At 41.2% G+C, this 20,162-nt stretch overlaps 2 protein-coding genes across 14 annotated transcripts in view; both read left to right on the forward strand.

The window, feature by feature from the left end:
* Positions 1–2,399, forward strand: part of LOC145504900 (N(6)-adenosine-methyltransferase non-catalytic subunit METTL14) — a 37,664-nt gene extending 35,265 nt beyond the window's left edge. For both annotated transcript variants that reach the window (XM_081486254.1, XM_081486242.1), the window contains exon 11: positions 908–2,399. In XM_081486254.1, the coding sequence (XP_081342380.1) occupies positions 908–1,212 (305 nt within the window). In that variant the 3' untranslated portion in view covers positions 1,213–2,399. The remainder of the gene's footprint in view (positions 1–907) is intronic.
* The window catches only part of LOC145504912 (liprin-alpha-1-like), a 42,050-nt gene that overhangs the window by 4,990 nt on the left and 16,898 nt on the right, over positions 1–20,162 (forward strand). For 3 of the 12 annotated variants that reach the window (XM_081486362.1, XM_081486403.1, XM_081486418.1), the window contains exons 1-3: positions 2,407–2,481; positions 17,702–17,764; positions 18,706–18,785. In XM_081486362.1, coding sequence (XP_081342488.1) covers positions 17,750–17,764; positions 18,706–18,785 — 95 coding nt within the window. In that variant the 5' untranslated portion in view covers positions 2,407–2,481; positions 17,702–17,749. Of the gene's footprint in view, positions 1–2,406; positions 2,482–4,234; positions 4,481–7,819; positions 7,864–15,727; positions 15,852–15,993; positions 17,103–17,701; positions 17,765–18,705; positions 18,786–20,162 lie in introns of those variants that run through there. The other 9 variants (XM_081486351.1, XM_081486380.1, XM_081486370.1 and 6 more) reach the window with 7 other exon arrangements.

Raw genomic sequence — 20,162 nt, forward strand, 5'->3', positions numbered from 1 at the left:
CTCTTTCTATTGCAGATGCAATGTAATCAAACAGAAACCACCCTTATAGGGAAAATTATCTAGCAGTGAAGTTGACAAAAATACCTTTTTACCTATAGAAATATAATATGTAATGGAAATTCAGAAAGACAGTTCATTTCATTAAGATACATGTTTAAAGTGGATGTTGAAGGATGGAATTTTTACCAGGTTGACAGGATAGAAAAAATTATAGGCACAAGGTGGAGATCTGTGTGCAAACAGTTAACTATAGTGGTTCATTGTTTAGCAGTGTGATTAGAAAGCTAGTTCAGACCTCACTGCATAAGACTTTTTTAGGCTTTCCACTTTTAGAGGGAGGAGAGGTTGGGAAAGCATTACAGTATACATGTATGTCTGTTATATGTGTAGGGGACAAAGCTAGTAGAAAAAAACGAAGGGTGGCAGTAGAAATGGAAAGATGGTAACAGATAGGAGCAACATGGTAGTAGATTGAAATTCTAAGACCTGTCAGCTGGGTTAATGTGGTTGGAAGAGAAGAAGCAAAAGTTAGTTCCAGGATGTTAGTCAGAAAACTGGAACCGTTTCTACAAGTAGGAAGGTGATATAAAATTTAATAAATTTTCACTAAGCCGGAACTCAGTGTAGTGTCTAATATTTTCTAAATCCTGTTCTCACAGAATGTGAAATATGGATGGAAATGACGATTATATTACAAAAGTTACAGTTTAAGACAAAAAACAAACAAAATATATATATATGAAATCAAAGACCATAGTTAAATGCCACATGTTCTGTGTAAGATATCAATATTGGGTAAGTGATAGGGACATCTTTAGAAATACACTGGAGCTTTGAAATGGCTCCTAAAGATCAGTAAGAGAATTGGGGGGGGGGGAAAGGTTAATCTTTTTTCCCTCCATTTCAGGGTGGCTTACAGTTGGACCAACTCTTACAAATAGTAACTACAATGCAGAAACGTATGCATCTTACTTCAGTGCCCCGAATTCCTATTTGACTGGATGTACAGAGGAAATTGAGAGACTTCGACCAAAATCACCTCCTCCCAAATCTAAATCTGATCGAGGAGGTGGAGCTCCCAGAGGAGGTGGAAGAGGTGGCACTTCTGCTGGCCGTGGGCGAGAGAGAAACCGATCTAACTTCCGAGGAGAAAGAGGTGGCTTCAGGGGGGGCCGTGGAGGAGCACACAGAGGTGGCTTTCCACCTCGATAGTTTTTTAGGGCACCGATCCTATTAATGCCCCTTCACCTTCTTTCCAATAGTTTGAATTTCAACCAGAGATGTTTAGAACTCTGTTCCAGCTTGCACTTTGCTCTAGTTTCTCTAAGCTACAGGAATATTTCAATCAACCTCCCTTGCAGTTGTCACTGTCTCGTTTTATTCAAGGTAAATGAGTCATCCTGTATTTTGTCCTGTGCATGTAACCAAACAAGAGTGGAACAACACAAATACCTTCACTTTCAGAAACTGAATTTAGTCTAATTAAAAAGGCTTTTGCTTTTTAGGAATAAAGTGAGCAGTGAAAAAGACCCAGTCTGAAGTATCATACTGGTGCTGACAGTTGTTGATCATGGGCATCCCACTGCTGTCACAGCAAATGGGAAGCTGTTTGGCAGCCTTGATGGAGTGGAGTTGGGACAGATGGTAAACTTCTCTTAGGGTTTCAATATTTCTCATTGAAACAATAAAAGACACTTTTTTTCTTTCTTTTTGAAAAATCTTAAGTAAACTCGTGTAATTTGATCACAGGAGAAATTAAGAGACTTGGAACAAAAACCTCCTCTCAAGTCTAAATCTGATCAGGGAGGTGGATCCACCGAGTGGGCAGAGAGGAGGTAGATCCTATAGGCGTACTTTACAAAAAGGAAAAAAAGTGCTCATTATAATCTCAGTTGTGCAGCTACCGATGACTGTTACTCATGCTTCCTAAGAAGCTGGCGAGGACAAATAGCCGAGTAGCCAAGGACAATAGAACTTTGGTGTGATCTTGGGTTGACTTTCAAAGCAGTTTCATATTCCTTAGCAAAATAAAAGAATTGGAAGCAACAGATACACCCTACACCCGGTTATCAGGTACTTGGTTTAAACATTTTGGGGAATAAAGTACTTGGTGATGGGAAAATCACATGCATTTTAAACTTGTTATGGGGAAAACTTAAGGTAAAACCAGTTACAGAAAACTCTCAACTTAAGAAGAGACCTTGGAAAAATGGAACTGCAGTTGCCTTCTAAGGGACTGGTTTTCCAGATAAGTTAGTTGTATGAGATTTTCTATTGTCATTTCTGTACTGTCACTCATGTTTTGCATGAATCTGCTGAGTGAAATAATGCCATTATTGTTGATAAACATATTTTTTATTTTATGTGTGATTTTTCTAATGAAACTTTAAACCTTTGAACTTCTAGAGTCTCTTTTCTGTGAGTGGAATTGTCGTCATTACCAAATGAAAAAGGATTGACCTCAGACTATTCTCTTGGTCTGTGAGTAGCCCTTCTGTGCTTTTCATTGGCTCATAAAATGAGGTTATGTTATATCCTTTAAAGACTCAGTTTGAAGATAGGGACTGAATTATAGGAATATGCTTGAGATCCTTAAAAGCCTGATGAATTTTACTTGCTCAACCTGTTAGAGCTTTCTAGTACAGGTAGCATTTGACTAATGTCCTTCTTGATGTAGATATGATGTGGAACTATTGGTTAGAATTTTTACTGAAATGGTGGTACATTTTCAGTTTCAGTAATTAAAACTTACCAGAGAGAGAACTGCATTTGTTAAAGGTGACCTGGGAATGAAGAAGACAGATGCTCAGTTGCCCAGTGGGAGTCCTTAGACACACCAGCTAGGGAGTGACTCTGTCCTGTAAGTAGGACTCTAGCCTGGTCCCTGCTCTGGGTCAGCTAGGACAGAGTTTGTGGTGGGGAATAGCATACCAAAACACTGCTGAACCATATTAGACCAGGAAATTGTTGTGATGTCAGTCAAAGCGTAGAAGGAGAAAGACAGGGCACGAGGTGTCAAGCTTTTTAGTGGGGGATCGAGTGTGGACCCAGACTTGGTAGCCAGGTCGCATATCCAGAGTTGGAGTGGGCATCAGTGCTGCACCAGCTAATACTTTGGTAAGTAGAAGAGTCGCCTCCTATTAGTCCTTAGCTCATAAAAACTACGTATCTCTCTTATTTGTAAACCGAGTTATTGTTATGCCACATTTTCATTTTAAATTGATGGGATTGTAATGGTTGGATGCCTGGGACAGCACACTGTAACAGAATGATTCCCTTGCATGTCTCTTAAAATACTTTCTACCCATTTTAGTTGTTAACTTACAGTGTTCTGATTACAGCAGCTTATTTTTAAAACCTGTACTGTTTTCATTCTGAACTTAAGAACATAAGATTTAGTCTTTGAAGTATAGTTCTAGATTTTATTGATTTAATATAATTTGTATTAACTTGACACAATGATCACCCAGTTGGGATTCGTTCTAAATAGTAGTCTTTGATCGGAAAGTCTCTTTTTGTGTGTGCGCAGTTAAAAACATAAGCCTTTGTGTATAAGAAAGGCTTTTCTTGGAACAGTCCTGTATAATCTTGGGGTCCATGTAGGACATTAGCATTATCTTTGATGTTCAGTGATAGGGACTGAACTGATATGGACTTAGGTATATTCTGTCAGTTTTTAAGCTATAAACCTAGGACTCCCCAGGAGGTTAGAACATTTGTCTGGCAAATTGAGCCAATTGAAGACTCCATTTCTGAAAAGTCACATTGCTTCTGTTCTCAAGACCCCCAGTCAATTACTCATATGAACATTGTTAGGTATGATGCACAGAGAAAATACTACCTCATTTAATCTAGATGTTCTTTTTCTGTAAACCCTTTTTCTAAAATTTGACAAAATATTAAAATGATCAGTTTGAGTCTGTGTTACACTTCTTTTGTAACTAGAGGGGCTAATGAGCAATGAAATCAAATAAGGTAGGTTTTTTCCAAAAATACTTCTAAAAAATTGAATTTGAAGTCCGTGATATAAAGTGCATATAGGAATTAAGTATATAATGTGAATCAGTGAAGCAAGCCATGAGTTTATTTTATAGTGGATAATGACTGCAGCCATGAAATTAAAAGACGCTTACTCCTTGGAAGGAAAGTTATGACAACCTAGACAGCATATTAAAGAGCAGAGATATTACTTTGCCAACAAAAGTCCGTCTAGTCAAGGCTATGGTTTTTCCAGTGGTCATGTATGGATGTGAGAGTTGGACGGTGAAGAAAGCTGAGCACTGAAGAATTGATGCTTTTGAACTGTGGTGTTGGAGAAGACTCTTGAGAGTCCCTTGGATAGCAAGGAGATCCAATCAATCCATCCTAAAAGAGATCAATCCTGGGTGTTCATTGGAAGGTCTGATGTTGAAGCTGAAGCTCCAGTACTTTGGCCACCTCATGCGAAGAGTTGACTCATTGGAAAAGACCCTAATGCTGGGTAGGATTGGGGGCGGGAGGAGAGGGGGACGACAGAGGATGAGATGGTTGGATGGCATCACCGACTCGATGAACATGGGTTTGGGTAGACTCCGGGAGTTGGTGATGGACAGAGAGGCCTGGCGTGCTGCAGTTCATGGGGTCACAGAGAGTCGGACACGACTGAGTGACTGAACTGAACTGAACTGATATATAGGTCTTTTGTTTCTTTAGGTAGATCTATTCCTGAGTATTTTTATTCTTTTCGTTCCATGGTGAATGGAATTGTTTCCTTAATTTCTCTTTTTGTTTTCTCATTGTTAGTGTATAGGAGTGCAAGGGATTTCTGTGTGTTAATTATATATCCTGCAACTTTACTATATTCATTGATTAGGAGTCTTTAAGGTTTTCTATGTAGAGGATCATGTCATCTGCAAACAGTGAGAGTTTTACTTCTTCTTTTCCAGTCTGGATTCCTTTTATTTCTTTTTCTTCTCTGATTGCTGTGGCCAAAACTTCCAAAACTGTTGAATAGTAGTGGTGAGAGTGGGCACCCTTGTCTTGTTCCTGACTTTAGGGGAAATGCTTTCAGTTTTTCACCATTGACGATAATGTTTGCTGTGGGTTTGTCACATATAGCTTTTATTATGTTGAGGTGTGTTCCTTCTATTCCTGCTTTCTGGAGGATTTTTATCATAAATGGATGTTGAATTTTGTCAAAGGCTTTCTCTGCATCTATTGAGATAATCATATGGTTTTAATCTTTCTATTTGTTAATGTGGCGTATTATGTTGATTGATTTGTGGATATTGAATCCTTGTATCCCTGGGATAAAGCCCACTTGGTCATGATGTATGATCTTTTTAATATGTTGTTGGATTCTGTTTTCTAGAATTTTGTTAAGGATTTTTGCATCTGTGTTCATCAGTGATATTGGCCTGTAGTTTTCTTTTTTTGTGGCATCTTTGTCTGGTTTTGGTGTTAGAGTGATGGTGGCCTCATAAGATGAGTTTGGAAGTTTACCTTCCTCTGCAATTTTCTGGAAGAGTTTGGGTAGGATCGATGTTAGCTCTTCTGTAAATTTTTGGTAGAATTCAGCTGTGAAGCCATCTGGTCCTGGGCTTTTGTTTGCTGGAAGATTTCTGATTACAGTTTCGATTTCCGTGCTTGTGATGGGTCTGTTAAGATTTTCTATTTCTTCCTGGTTCAGTTTTGGAAAGTTGTATTTTTCTAAGAATTTGTCCATTTCTTCCAAATTGTCCATTTTATTGGCATATAGTTGCTGATAGTAATCTCTTATGATCCTTTGTATTTCTGTGTAGTCTGTTGTGATCTCTCCATTTTCATTTCTAATTTTGTTGATTTGGTTCTTCTCCCTTTGTTTCTTGATGAGTCTGGCTAATGGTTTGTCAGTTTTATTTATCTTCTCAAAGAACCAGCTTTTGGCTTTGTTGATTTTTACTATGGTCTCTTTTGTTTCTTTTGCATTTATTTCTGCCCTAATTTTTATGATTTCTTTCCTTCTCCTAACCCTGGGGCTCTTCATTTCTTCCTTTGCTAGTTGCTTTAAGTGTAGAATTAGGTTATTTATTTGACTTTTTTCTTGTTTCTTGAGGTAAGCCTGTATTGCTATGAATCTTCCCCTGAGCACTGCTTTTACAGTGTCCCATAGGTTTTGGGTTGTTGTGTTTTCATTTTCACTCATTTCTATGCATATTTTGATTTCTTTTTTTATTTCTTCTGTGATTTGTTGGTTATTTAGCAGCGTGTTGTTCAGCCTCCATATGTTGGAATTTTTAATAATTTTTCTCCAGTAATTGACATCTAATCTTACTGCATTGTGGTCAGAAAAGATGCTTGGAATGATTTCAGTTTTTTTGAATTTACTAAGGCTAGATTTATGGCCCAGGATGTGATCTCTCCTGGAGAAGGTTCCATGTGCCCTTGAGAAAAAGGTGAAATTCATTGTTTTGGGGTGAAATGTCCTGTAGATGTCAATTAGGTCTAACTGGCCTATTGTATCATTTAAAGTTTGTGTTTCCTTGTTAATTTTCTATTTAGTTGATCTGTCCATAGGTGTGAGTGGGGTATTAAAGTCTCCCACTGTTACTGTGTTATTGTTAATTTCCCCTTTCATACTGGTTAGCATTTGCCTTACATATTGCGGTCCTCCTATGTTGGGTGCATATATATTTATAATTGTTATATCTTCTTCTTGGATCGATCCTTTGATCATTATGTAGTGTCCTTGTCTCTTTTCACAGCCTTTAAAGTCTATTTCATCTGATATGTGTATTGCTACTCCTGCTTTCTTTTGGTCTCTATTTGTGTGGAATATCTTTTTCCAGCCCTTCACTTTCAGTCTGTATGTGTCCCTTGTTTTGAGGTGGGTCTCTTGTAGACAACATATATAGGGGTCTTGTTTTTGTATCCATTCAGCCAGTCTTTGTCTTTTGGTTGGGGCATTCAACCCATTTACGTTTAAGGTCATTATTGATAAGTATGATCCCGTTGCCATTTACTTTGTTGTTTTGGGTTAGAGTTTATACACACTTTCTGTGTTTCCTGTCTAGAGAAAGCCTTTAGCATTTATTGGAGAGCTGGTTTGGTGGTGCTGAATTCTCTGAGCTTTTGCTTGTCTGTAAAGCTTTTGATTTCTCCTTCATATTTGAATGAGATCCTTGCTGGGTACAGTAATCTGGGCTGTAGGTTTTTCTCTTTCATCGCTTTAAGTATGTCCTTCCATTCCCTTCTGGCCTAAAGAGTTTCTGTTGAAAGAACAGCTGTTACCCTTATGGGAATCCCCTTGTGTGTTATTTGTTGTTTTTCCCTTGCTGCTTTTAACATTTGTTCTTTGTGTTTGATCTTTGTTAATTTGATTAATATGTGTCTTGGGGTGTTTCGCCTTGGGTTTATCCTGTTTGGGACTCTGGGTTTCTTGGACTTGGGTGACTATTTCCTTCCCCATTTTAGGGAAGTTTTCAACTATTATCTCCTCAAGTATTTTCTCATGGTCTTTCTTTTTGTCTTCTTCTTCTGGGACTCCTATGATTTGAATGTTGGGGTATTTAACATTGTCCCAGAGGTCTCTGTGGTTGCCTTCATTTCTTTTAATTCTTTTTTCTTTTTTCCTCTCTGCTTCATTTATTTCTACCATTCTATCTTCTACCTCACTTATCCTATCTTCTGCCTCTGTTATTCTACTGTGAGTTCCCTCCAGAGTGTTTTTGATCTCATTTATTGCATTATTCATTATATATTGACTCTTTTTTATTTCTTCTAGGTCCTTGTTAAACATTTCTTGCATCTTCTCAATCCTTGTCTCCAGACTATTTATCTGTAACTCCATTTTGTTTTCAAGATTTTGGATCATTTTCACTATCATTATTCGGAATTCTTTATCAGGTAGATTCCCTATCTTTTCCTCTTTTGTTTGGTTTGATGGGCATTTATCCTGTTCCTTTACCTGCTGAGTATTTCTCTGCCTTTTCATCTTGTTTATATTGCTGAGTTTGGGGTGGCCTTTCCGTATTCTGGCAGTTTGTGGTTCCTCTTTATTGTGGAGGTTCCTCACTGTTTGGTGGGATTGGATGGGTGGCTTGTCAAGGTTATGCTAATTTTTAAAACATTTTTTTTTGGTATACTAGAGTTTACTGCTGCAAATTTATGTCAATATGCCAAATCTGATTTCCCCTAATTCATAAATGTGATAATAGCCTTTTTGCCAAACATGCATGATAAGTCCCTAAAACATTGATTGGGTAACATTAAACCTCATGGGGTATCCTAAAACTGTATTTTTGAAACAATATCTTTTTAAACAAGAGTTTTTCATAGACTTAAGGTGTACCCTAGTTTGAAAAATATTGGCTTCAAAGTCTTATTCTGTAAATGATCTTAAAATAGAAAATTCTTATCATATAAGAGCTCTGTGTTTATAACTGTTAATATTTTTTAATGTCATGAAAATAAAAAACATACTCTGAAAATCCTTTCACAGCTCATACTCTTGAGACCAGATCTGTAGTCATTATTATGATAGTTTCCTAAACTAGACATTAGTTATTTTGCTTCCCAAATTGACTTCATTCTTTATGTAGTTTAAAATTGGATTTTCATGGATGACAGTGGCTCTGGAAATCATATTCATGAGGACATACTTTGGGAATTGGGGGAGTTAAGCCTGGACAAGGGACGTGACAGGGATACATGATAGCCTTTGAACTTTCTGAAAACTGTCAAGTGGAAGAATTCACCTGTGACCTCAAGACAGAGTGTGCACAAAAGGGAAATTCCAGTAATGCAATCTGCTAAATATGATTTTCTAACAGCACTGTTCATAAATGGCTGCTTGGGAAGGAGTAAGCTTCTTAGCACGTTGTTTCCACAGAGGCCAGGAAACATCTGTTAGAGATGATGACTGGGGATTTCTGTTGCTTCTTTCAACTAAGATTTTTTTCCTTTTTATCCAGATTATTCAGTGTTATGTCTTGTTTTCAGCAACTATAATTTATGTAGTTAATTCTCCCCCAAAGAACTCTTCTCTGGAAAATTACCAGCTAAACTTTTTGGAAGGTTTCCAGACCCTCAGTGTGTAATGCCTCCTAGTGGAGCTGAAGTTACCTTTGAACATGATCTAAATTTTGATCTCTGCTCTTCATGATTTTATTAATAGAGAAACATGTTTCCATCTGGCAGCATTTTTTAAAAAGACTAATATACTACTCCTAATTATTAATCTTACTAGGTTAGATTTCTAGGAAGTGAAGGTAGTAACATTTAGTAACATCCTCAAAGATGTGCCTTTTTGAGTGAGTGAACTCTTATTTTTCTCATACTGATTCTTCAGCATTCCAAATACAAATTCTTGCTTTTGGTTTATATATTACTAAAGTTTTGATTTAACACCTAAAGCAGCTTGGTTTAATATTTTTCTCATTGAAGAGTTTATTTTAATCTCTGAGACCATCTTTTAATTGTATACTTCTGTAGAATTTAAAGATGTTTGGTTTTAAGGACATAAATTAAAATATTCACGAGACATGTAGGAGTCCTAGTTTTCTTGATCCTTAGCAAGTTTAATGTAAAAACCTAGTATTAATAGCAGTGAAACTGTGGTGATGGATACCACTGTGTGCCAAGAATTGTTCTAAGTCTTTTATTAACTTAATCCATGAAACAACTGAAAAGGAAACTGAAGCACAGAAAGGTGTCTAACTCAGCTGTATCACACACCTGTGTGGTAGAGCTACAATAGAAATCCACATGGCTGGTCCAGAGCCCATGCTGTTAGCCATTATGCCCTCCTGCCTCTCAGGGTTTGGGGGATGGGGTAACTCTTTCAGAACACTCTGGGACAGCACTCACCATTTTCAGCAAGTAGTCATTTGGGATTCACCGGTGCATTTCCATTATATATTGGGTTCTTCTACCATTGAAGGGTTTTCCTAGGTGGCGCTAGTTGCAAAGAACCTGCCTGCCAGTGCAGGAGACCTGAGACGTGTGTTTGATCCTTGGGACAGGAAGATCCCCTGGAGGAGGGCACAGCAACCCCCTCCAGTATTCTTCCCTGGAGAATCCCATAGACAGAGGAAACTTACGTGCTACAGTCCATAGGGTTACAAAGAGTCAGACCAACTGAAGCAGCTTAGCACCTGCACCGTTGAAATCTAGTCCCTATTGTGCTCTGTATTATACTCCTTCCTATGCTCTTGAGTCTGACTCTTTTAAGTGTTTTGTTTGTTTCTTTTTCTGTTTTTCTCTTTTCAACCTTCAACATTGTTAGAGTTGAGTGAAACAGTACTGCCACTATTTTTTTTCCGATATAATACTGGACTCTGCCGGTATTTAAATGTCAAATCCCTACCTGTCTTAAATAACAAAATCCTTCCTTCTGTCTGTGACCATCTCTCATCCCTTTCTTGAGCTGCCTCCATTCTGTCTCGTATTCCTCAACCTTTTCTAATCTAGCATTTAAGCTCATTGACCCAGTAAAATTGTTCTTACCAGTTCTCCCTGACCTTTTCTTTTTTAAAACTAATTCCAATGTACCTCTTAGTCTTTATAGCTTGCCTTTGGGGAGCCTGGAACTTGCCTGTCCACCCCCATGTACCCCTTTCCCTTGGCGCTGTGACATCCTCCTGCCATGTCTTCCATCTTCTCTGACACTTCCTTTTCAGTCTCTCCAGGTTTCTATTTTACTGTCTGTCAAGGATTTGTTGTGCTCTTACGACAGGATTTCTCTATATTTTTGTTTTTTTTTTCTTTCATCCACTTGTGTGGCTTTTTCCCTCTCTATGTGTAGATGGCTTGCACATTTCCAGCCGAGAGTTCTTTCCTGAGCCTCAGACCCATATTTTTAGGTGCTATAGTTGGTCTCACTTGCGTAACTTACAAGGTACCTTAAGGTACAAATGTGAACTACCCCTTACACACAGAGACACACACATTAACACAGTCTGTTTCAATTCCATGTTTCCTTTTTAAGGGAATGGTCTATCTACCCAGCTATCCAAAGCAGAAATAGTTTTCAGACGCTTCCTTCTCCCTCACTAGCTCCAGTTCCTCCCTTTTCTGTCAGATACCATCATTTTAGTTCAGGCCACCCTATGTGTCCTCAAAGGGACTATTCTGAGAGCTGCTTAAATGGTTTCTCTACTTTAGTTCTGCCGCCTCACATCCCAAAGTGATCTTCCTAAAGGATGATCTTATGTGTCTTGCTGAAGTTACTTTGAATGTCTGCAGTTTGCTTTTAGGCTTAAGTCCAAACTCCCCATTGACCAGAACTCACTCAGTTTTCTCTTTTGCTGCTTTTTTCTCCTTGGTAAGTTCCAGTCAACTTTAAACTTAAAATCCTTTAGGTTTATTGGAAGGGTAATATATGCTATCTCTCACTCTGGGCCTTCCTGCATATTTTTTTCCTTTTCTGGAACATTTTACCAGTACTCCCTATGACCTGGCTAATGTCTACCAAATTTTCCAGGTCCCAGCTTCAGTGTTTTAAGTACTGTGAAATCTTTACTGACTATACCCTGCCCCCAGCTGGATTAGGTCAGATATCCCTAATATATATACAGTATCATGCACGTGCCTGCGTGCTCAGTTGTGCCCGACTCTTTTGCAGTCCCACAGACGAAAGCCTGCCAGGCTTCTCAGTCCATGGGATTTTCCAGGCAAGATTACTGGAGCAGGTTGCCATTTCCTTGATCTTTCCAACCGAAGGATTGAACCTGTGTCTCTTGCATTGCCGGCAGATTCTATACCGCTGAGCCACCAGGGAGCCCATATATGATATATATATACATACAGACATATGTATATATAGCATATAGACATGAGATTTGGTTTGTGGTCTTACTGTTGTCTGTCTCCCCAGTAGAGGTATAATGCCTGACACATTGCACACAGCAGGTGTGAAGTAAATACTTGCTAAGTGAGAACTTACTACCTCTTTGAACAGCACATTCTTTGAGCACCTAACTAATTACTTAGAAGTTTCTTCTTTCAGTTGAGCTGCACCTTGTCACTTATATTTATTGGTTCTATTTTCTATACCCTTGGGAATACACAGGGCAATAGTTAAACTATTTCTTAATTTTTTTAAAAGTTGTACCTCATGTATAGTTATTATGAAATACTGGCTATATTCCCTGTATTGTACAATATATCCTTGTAGTTTGTTTTATACATAGTATTTTGTACCTCTTAATGCCCTATTCCTATCTTGCTCTTTCCACCCCACTTCCCTTTACCTACTGGTAACCGTTGTTCTCTATATCTGTGAGTCAGTTTCTTTGTTATATTCACTAGTTTCTTTCATTTTTTTAGACTCTACATGTAAATGATAACATGCAGTATTTATCTTCTCTGACTTAATTTCACTAAGCGTAATACCCTCCAAGTCCATCCATATTGTTGCACTTGGCAAAATTTCCTTCTTTTTTTGCTGTTGTTGCTGAGTAGTATTCCATTGTATGAGAGTGTGTGTGTGTGTATACACCACATATTTATCCGCTTGTCTGCTGATGAGCACTTGGATTGCTTCCTTAGCTTTTTGTGTGTGTATGAGTGTGTGTGTGTATATACACACCACATATTTATCTGCTCGTCTGCTGATGAGCACTTGGGTTGCTCCCTTAGCTCTGTGTGTGTGTGTGTGTGTGTGTAGGTGTGTGTATGAGGGTGTGTGTGTGTGTGTACACACCGCATGTTTATCTGCTCGTCTGCTGATGAGCACTTGGGTTGCTCCCTTAGCTGTGTGTGTGTATGAGTGTGTGTGTGTGTATGAGTGTGTGTGTGAGTGTGTGTGTGTATACACACCGCATATTTATCTGCTCGTCTGCTGATGAGCACTTGGGTTGCTCCCTTAGCTTTGCGTGTGTGTATGAGTGTGTGTGTGTATACACACTGCATATTTATCTGCTCGTCTGCTGATGAGCACTTGGGTTGCTCCCTTAGCTTGGCTTTGCTGCTGTGTCACCTCGGGGTGCGTGTATCTTTTCAAATTCGTGTTTTTATTTTTTTCAGGAAGGTACCCAGGAGTGGAATTGCTAGGACATGTGGTAGTTATGTTTTTAGTTTTTTGAGGAACCTCCATACTGTTTTCCACAGTGGCTGTACCAACTTGATTTCCACTGGCAGTGTATGAGGCTTCCCTTTTCTCCATCTTCACCAACATTTCTTATTTGTGTTCTTTTCGATGCTAGCCATTCTGGTAGGTGTGATAGCTCATTGTGGTTTTGATTTGCATTTTTCCGATTAACAGTGTTGAGCTTCTTTTCATGTTCCTGCTGGCCATCTTTATGCCTTGGAAAAATGTCTGTTCAGGTCTTCTGCCCAGTTTTTAGTTGGATTTGTTTGTTTGTTTTGTGAGCTGTTTGTATATATTTAGATAGCAATCCCTTATTGGCTATATCATTTGCAAATATTTTCTCCCATTTAGTAGTTACCTTTTCGTTTTATGGTTTCCCTTGCTGTGCAATTTCTTTTAAATGTAATCAGGTCCCATTTGTCTAATTTTGCTTTTATTTCCTTTACTTTAGGAAACAGACAAAAAAAATTACTGCTACAATTTATGTCAAAGAGTGTTCTATGTTTTCCTCCGGGAAATTTATGGTTTCTGGTCTTAAATTTAGGTGTTGAATACATTTTGAGTTTGTTTTTGTGTGTGGTGTTAGAGAATGTTCTAATTTCATTCTTTTACATATAACTATTCAGTTTTCCTACCACCATTTATTGAAGAGACTGTCTTTTCTCCATTATATATTCTTGCTTTGACCATAGATGCGTGAGTTTATTTCTGATCTGTCCTGTTTTATTGATCTATTTGTCTATTTTTGTTCCAGTACTATAGTATTTTTTATTACTGTAGTTTCATATTATATGCTGAAGTCAGGGAGAGTGATTCTTCTAGTTGGTTTTCTTTCTCAGGATTGTTTGGGGCCTTTTATGTTTCCATACAGATTTTATAATTATTTGTTCTATTACTGTGAAAAATGCCCTTGGGATTTTGATAGGGATTGCATTGAATCTGTAGATTGCCTTAGGTAGATAAGTTATTTTAACAATATTAATTCTTCCAATCCATGAACACAGTATACCTTTCCATCTGCTTGTGTTGTCTTTAATTTCTTTCATCATTGTCTTCTTCAGTCTCTCAGTCATGTCCGACTCTTTGCGACCCCATGGACTGCAGCACACCAGGCTTCCCTGTCCTTCACTATCTCCTGGAGTTTGCTCAAACTCATGTCCATTGAGTCAATGATGCTATTCAACCATCTCTTCCTCTGTCAACCTTTTCTCCTTCTGCCTTCAGTCGTTCCCCCAAATCAGGGTCTTTTCCAATGAGTCGGTTCCTCAAATCAGGTGGCCAAAGTATTGGAGCTTCAGCATTAGCTCTTGCAGTGAATATAGAGTTGATTTCCTTTAGGATTGATTGGTTTGATCTCCTTGCTGTCCAAGAGACTCTCAAGACTGTTCTCTAGCCCCACAGCTTGAAGGCATCAATTCTTCATTGCTCAGCTTTCTTTATGGTTGGTCCAGCTCTCACATCTGTACATGACTGCTGGAAAAACGATAGCTTTGACTATTCTGACCTTTGTTGGCAAAGTGATGTTTCTGCTTTTTAATATGCTGTCTGCGTTTGTCATAGCTTTTCTTCCAAGAAGCAAGCGTCTTCTAATTTCATGGCTGCTATCACTGTCCACAGTGATTTTGGAGCCCAAGAAAATAAAGTCAGCCACTGTTTCCACTTTTTCCCCACCTATTTGCCGTGAAGTAATGGGACCAGATGCCATGATCTTAGTTTTTTGAACGTTGCTTTGAGCCACCTTTTTCACTGTCCCCTTTCACCCTCAAGAGGCTCTTTAGTTCCTCTTCTCTGTCTGCCGTTAGGGTGGTATCAACTGCATATCTGAGATATATCTTACTGATATTTCTCCTGGCAATCTTGATTCCAGCTGGAGATTCATCCAGCCCCACATTTCACGTGATGTAGTTTGCATAAAAGTTACATAAGCAGGGTGATAATATACAGCCTTGACATACTCCTTTCCCCGTTTTGAACCATTTGGTTGTTCCATGTCCAGTATCTAACTGTTGCTTCTTGACCTGCATACAGGTTTCTCAGGAGGCACTTAAGAGGGTCTGGTATTCCCATCTGTTTAAGAATTGCCCTCAGTTTGTTGTGGTGCATAAGTGGGTAGTCAGAGGCTTTAGTGTAGTCAATGGATAGAAGTAGATGTTCTTCTGGAATTCCCTTGCTTTTTCTATTGAGAGGGTCAGGCTTGAAGGCCAGGGGTCTCCAAATGGAGAAAATAGGCTGCAAGTGTCAGACATTTTTTCTCTCTCCCTTAAGTGGCAGGAGGAAACAAACTCTGTGGAAAATATTTTTTTCTTAAGCTATGCTAATGAAACTATGTATTTGCTTTGAAATTTGCCCTTCTTCAAAAGACTAACTATGACTAACTTCTTTTCTCAAACCTTGGGCTGATAATAGCTCAACAAACCAGTATTCATATCAACTGTTTTATGGCTGGGGGATGACACACCTCGTGCTATCCTATCTCAAAAATGCATATTGTGGGAGAGGGGCCTGGTGAAACTCTCTCAGCCTTGAGGTGTCTCTCTTATATGATTAATAGCTTTCTAACAGACATAAGACAGCTTGCTAAAACTGGCAGGGGGGCACTCTCCATGTCCCTTCTGATGTCCATGTCAGAGGCTTTCTCTGTCCCTTCTCTTACTTTAATAAAACTCTGCTACACAAAAGCTGTTGAGTGATCAAGCCTGGTCCCTGGTTCCAAAGCTAAACCTTCTTCTTCGGAGATCATGAATCCGACACCGTTCACCGTAAGCTATCATCTTGGGGGCTCATCCAGGATCTTCAGGACAAGGTAAGAACACTCAGAGCTGTAGCTTCTTTGCTTTCTCCATGTACACGTTTTTTGCTTTACTTTACTAACTCTGCAGTGTGCTTGTGTGAATGAATGACACGCCCTGCGTGAAACAAGTGATGAGCCCTGCTCTGTGGTTTTGCGGTGCCCTGTAATGACTGAAGGTAGCCCCCAAAAGGGGAACCTTATTGGGGGTTTATACCGACTTGCCAATGCCAAGAGACACCCAACCTCCCTGCGAGGGGAGCAGCCAGAGATGGGCAAAGCGTGTGGACTGAACTTTCCTTTCTCGGTCAGCTTTTCCTGGTCTCTTTGACCGCTTCGTAATTGCGTGGGAAGTTAGAACTACTAACCTGATCTGCCGGACCACAGACTTTCAAGAGACTTCTGATCTATGCTGTTATTGTGTACTGTTACTTAGGTCCCAAACTTAGATTGGTAGTCAGGAAGTGCCTAGCTTTGCTAGGAGTTGAAAGTTTGGAAGCTAGACGGAGCTCTAGCTCCAAGAGCATCTCTCAGGTTCAAGGTCACTCAGAAGGTACAGAGGGCTTCTTCCTTTGGTAACACTAGCTCTTAGTGGACCAGAGGAGGCTTTCCAGTGGCTTTTGTCCCAACTCCTTAGCTATTCTTTCTGTGGAATCTGTGAGAATACTGGTGTGGTGACACTCAGAAGGAATAGTTTGGTTTTATGTTTATACTGGTCTTCCTGTGGTCAGGAATAGACTCGGTCGTGCACAGGCACTCAGGAGACAAATGTTTTCCCCAGCGGTCTTAGCTTGGGAGGCATTCTGGAAGGTCACTCTGATTGCACCCCAGGTGGCATCAGAGGCAGGCAAGGTTTTAATGGTGAGGAGCTGGACACTAGTCTGGGATGCCATCAGGTATACCCCTGGTGCGTCTCCTCCCCGCCTTGGTGGTGGAACCAGGAGGGACGAGTACGGTGCCTGCGTCGGTAAGGGACAAACTAAGTCCGACCAGGGAAGGAAAGCTTCGGTGTAAAGTCTGTCTACATCCCCATCTAGAGCAGGGAGGGACGCCTCCGGTAGAAAGATGGCTCTGGTCGCTCTTTTCTCTCTTACAGATGGGAGCTAACAATTCCAGCCTCACTCCTTTGAACTGTATCCTGAAAGGCTGGGGTAGATTTGATCCCCAGAGCTTAAAGAAGACACGCTTGATCTTCCTATGTGATACTGAGTGGCCACAGTATCTACCAGAGGATGGCAAACGGTGGCTGGTTGGAGGGTCTCTTAAGTATAATACTGTTTTACAATTAGTCCGGTTCTGTAGAAAGCAAGGGAGATTGGGTAGAAGTAGCATATGTGTTGCTCTTTTTCTCTCTGTGAGATATGCCAGACTTGTGTCCTAAGGTCGTCTCTTGTCTGAGAGGGACCTGTGGTCACTACAAGTGCTACGGCACGTTTTTCCCCCACAAAACCCAAGATGACACACACACACACCTCACCAGAGACCACACAGGGCTCCCCTCACATCACCCTGACCTGTGGGCTGGGCCTTAGGTGGGGAGAGTTTTGTCTCAGGTTTGAATTTGGCATGTGTAACCTGCGCCTGTTTCCTGAGTGACCACTGAACTGCAAGAACTGAAAGCAAGTATAAAGCAGTTTCACTTACCCCAGGGACCTGGTGTCCTTGTATCTCTAAGATCAGTCGGAGAAGCAGGAGATTGTCTGTGTACAAGTGAGCGTTAAAAGTTGTCATCCGGCCTCGTGCCAGCACTTCACTCTGCCGCTCCTCCCGAGGTGCTTTACGCTTTCAGGCAGAAGAGGAGCCCTCCGCAGTCCACGCAATGTCTGTGACTATTGACTCTAAAGCACTGTGTGCGTCTTTTTCAGAATTCTTTCCAACGGCAAGTTGAAAACGCGATAAAGGAATTAGAAGAAATGCAAAACTACCAGGTACTTAAATCTCTAAATCCTTTAGAAATTTGTTAAGAGCTGAATTGAGCTGGGTTCATTGTTACAGTTACTACAGATGCTTAGTGGAAGTCGAGTTACCTTTTCCTTCTGACCAGTCTACTGCTGTAACATGTATAGCATTTCTGGTTTTGAACATTGAATGTGTTTGCATTATAGGTGGATTTAGAGTGTGTGGCCGTTGTGTGTGGTTCAGAATTCTGAGTAGTCCTTTCTGGGTTCACCCGAAAGCTGAGACAAAGCGTGAGCCTTTCCCGTGGACAGTGCTGTCCGTCAGAAAGATAATACGAGCCACATACACAGTCTAAACTTTTCTAAAAACGAATGGGCTACTTCCATACTTTTTTCACCGCGAGTCTTGAAATCTTCTGTTGTGATTTCCACATCGAGCTTTGCGCCGGCCTGTGTCTCGTCCTCAGTGGCTGCACGAGGTGATTGACTGCCGTGGCCGACAGCACAGAGCTGCCAGGTTGAGTCGAGTGACTTGGAAACTTGGCCTGTTTGACTTGTTTTACCCCATGAGGAAGTGAAGTGGGGTGTAGAGGAATGAATGTGAGCTCCATGGAAACACTTTAAAGCAGTGAGAGGAGCGAGGGCAATAGAGTGAGTCCTGTCCCCCCGACCCGAGCCCCCGCCCCAAGTCCAGCTTCTCTCTACAGCCTTCATCGTTGTTCATGGCTTGCCATGATACCTCCAGAAGCTTTTCTACACCTGAGATGTAACTTCTAATTCATTATGGTTTATAAGGGTTACTATTGTTTTGAGTGTTTATATTTGCTCTGGGATGCTTAGAGTACATTTCCTCAGAATTAAAATGTTCGGAGTTGATAACGACTAACGTAACCTGTTATGCACATTTTGGTGCAAGTCATTTTACATCCGGAAAGCAAGCGGTGCAGGCTGTGTCATTTGCTCTCTCGTAGGACCAGCTGATTAAAAACCTGGAAACCCTGAGAGCCGAAGTGGACCAGATGATCCTGGGAGGGGCTCCCTTCCACCACGGGTAGGGCCCTCCCCGGGCAGCTCCCCTCAGCACTGTCGAATGTGACAAGGGCCTGTCTGGTGTGTAGACAGTATGACTGGGTGTCGCTCATGGTCGCACCTCAAGGAGCCTGTAGCTTCGTGGCCAGCGAGAGAGAAGAGACAAGCATCGTTCCTCAGGGTCGAACTTGGTACCAGGGAGAGTGGTGGTCACAGTATTGACAAAACTCAAAACCACAGGCGGAGGTTTGGAAGTAGGGTGCGGCCCAGTTGATACATGGGTGTATTCATTTGAGGGACCTGACAGACTGTGACACTGATGTTTCTTTAAAGTCGCAGAAGGTTAATGACCTGTAGTCTTTTCTACGTGAATAGAGACTGAGACATGACTTGCCATTGGCTGCAGTGGGAGGAATCACCTGGCTTGTGAATGAGGCGAGCAGATTACTGAGCATCCTGATTTTTTCTTCCTCATTGTTGTAGCGGCAGTAATTCTTATTAAGTATTTAAATGTTTCTTTGGCTTCTGCATGGAAAATGGTCACAAGTAAGAGAAACTTTAGCAAAGGTTATTAAAGTGCTTAACTGGTGACATTAATTCATATGTAGGAAATCGACTGCTGCTTGAATCCCGATTTAGGAGACAGTTTGGAGCCCACACGCATATGTCTGTGTTTGTGTGCTTAGGGGATCCTCGCGGTCCAGGGCCCCTGCCCAGCCTTCTTCTAGAGTAAGGGGATATCATTTGAGACAAAGGCAGAGCCAGAAAGGCTAGTGCAAGGGAGGGGTGTGTCCAGGAGGCAGCTCTCAAGGGCTCATGCAGGGACTTGGCAGCACAGGGGGGCCTCGGAACAGGGCTTGCCGGCAGTGTGGGCTGGTTGGGGGGCACTGTGCTGGCTCAGGAGGGAGGGAGTGGGGACAGAAAAGCTGGCTCACAGTCAGGGCAGGCTCGGCGTATTTGGCAGGACCTCCCAGTGGAAATGGTCACCTTGTCTCTGAGACCTTCTCCCAGAGGAAAGAGCCTTGGGTGAAGAGGGGGAGAGAGATGGAGGCTGCACTCCACGAGGGGATTGGGAGGTTATGGTTGGGGGGCGACACACCCAGAGACCTTTGTGGCCTTCAGAGGACCCTCGAGTGTCCTCAGTCCACGGCGGGACTGTGTCGTACCTCCCACCCAATTCCCAAGTGTGGTCTGGCCCCGGGCCCTTGGGTAGAAGTTGAGCAGAGAAAGGAGTGTTTCCCTCAGGAGGTGGGGGAGCCGGGAGGGAAGACAGGTGTGGCTCGGGGAGAGTCCAGATTTCCATCTCAGTGCAGCACAGTTTTCCTGCAAAAGTGGTGAGCAGAGCAGCGTGTGAACCCGAGCAGGCTGACCGGTGGTTGGCCTGGCCGCTCTGCAGACG

This window comes from Giraffa tippelskirchi, chromosome 1 (genome assembly GCF_054371585.1).
Source record: "Giraffa tippelskirchi isolate mGirTip1 chromosome 1, T2T-mGirTip1v1.2.pri, whole genome shotgun sequence".
NCBI classification, from domain to species: domain Eukaryota; kingdom Metazoa; phylum Chordata; class Mammalia; order Artiodactyla; family Giraffidae; genus Giraffa; species Giraffa tippelskirchi.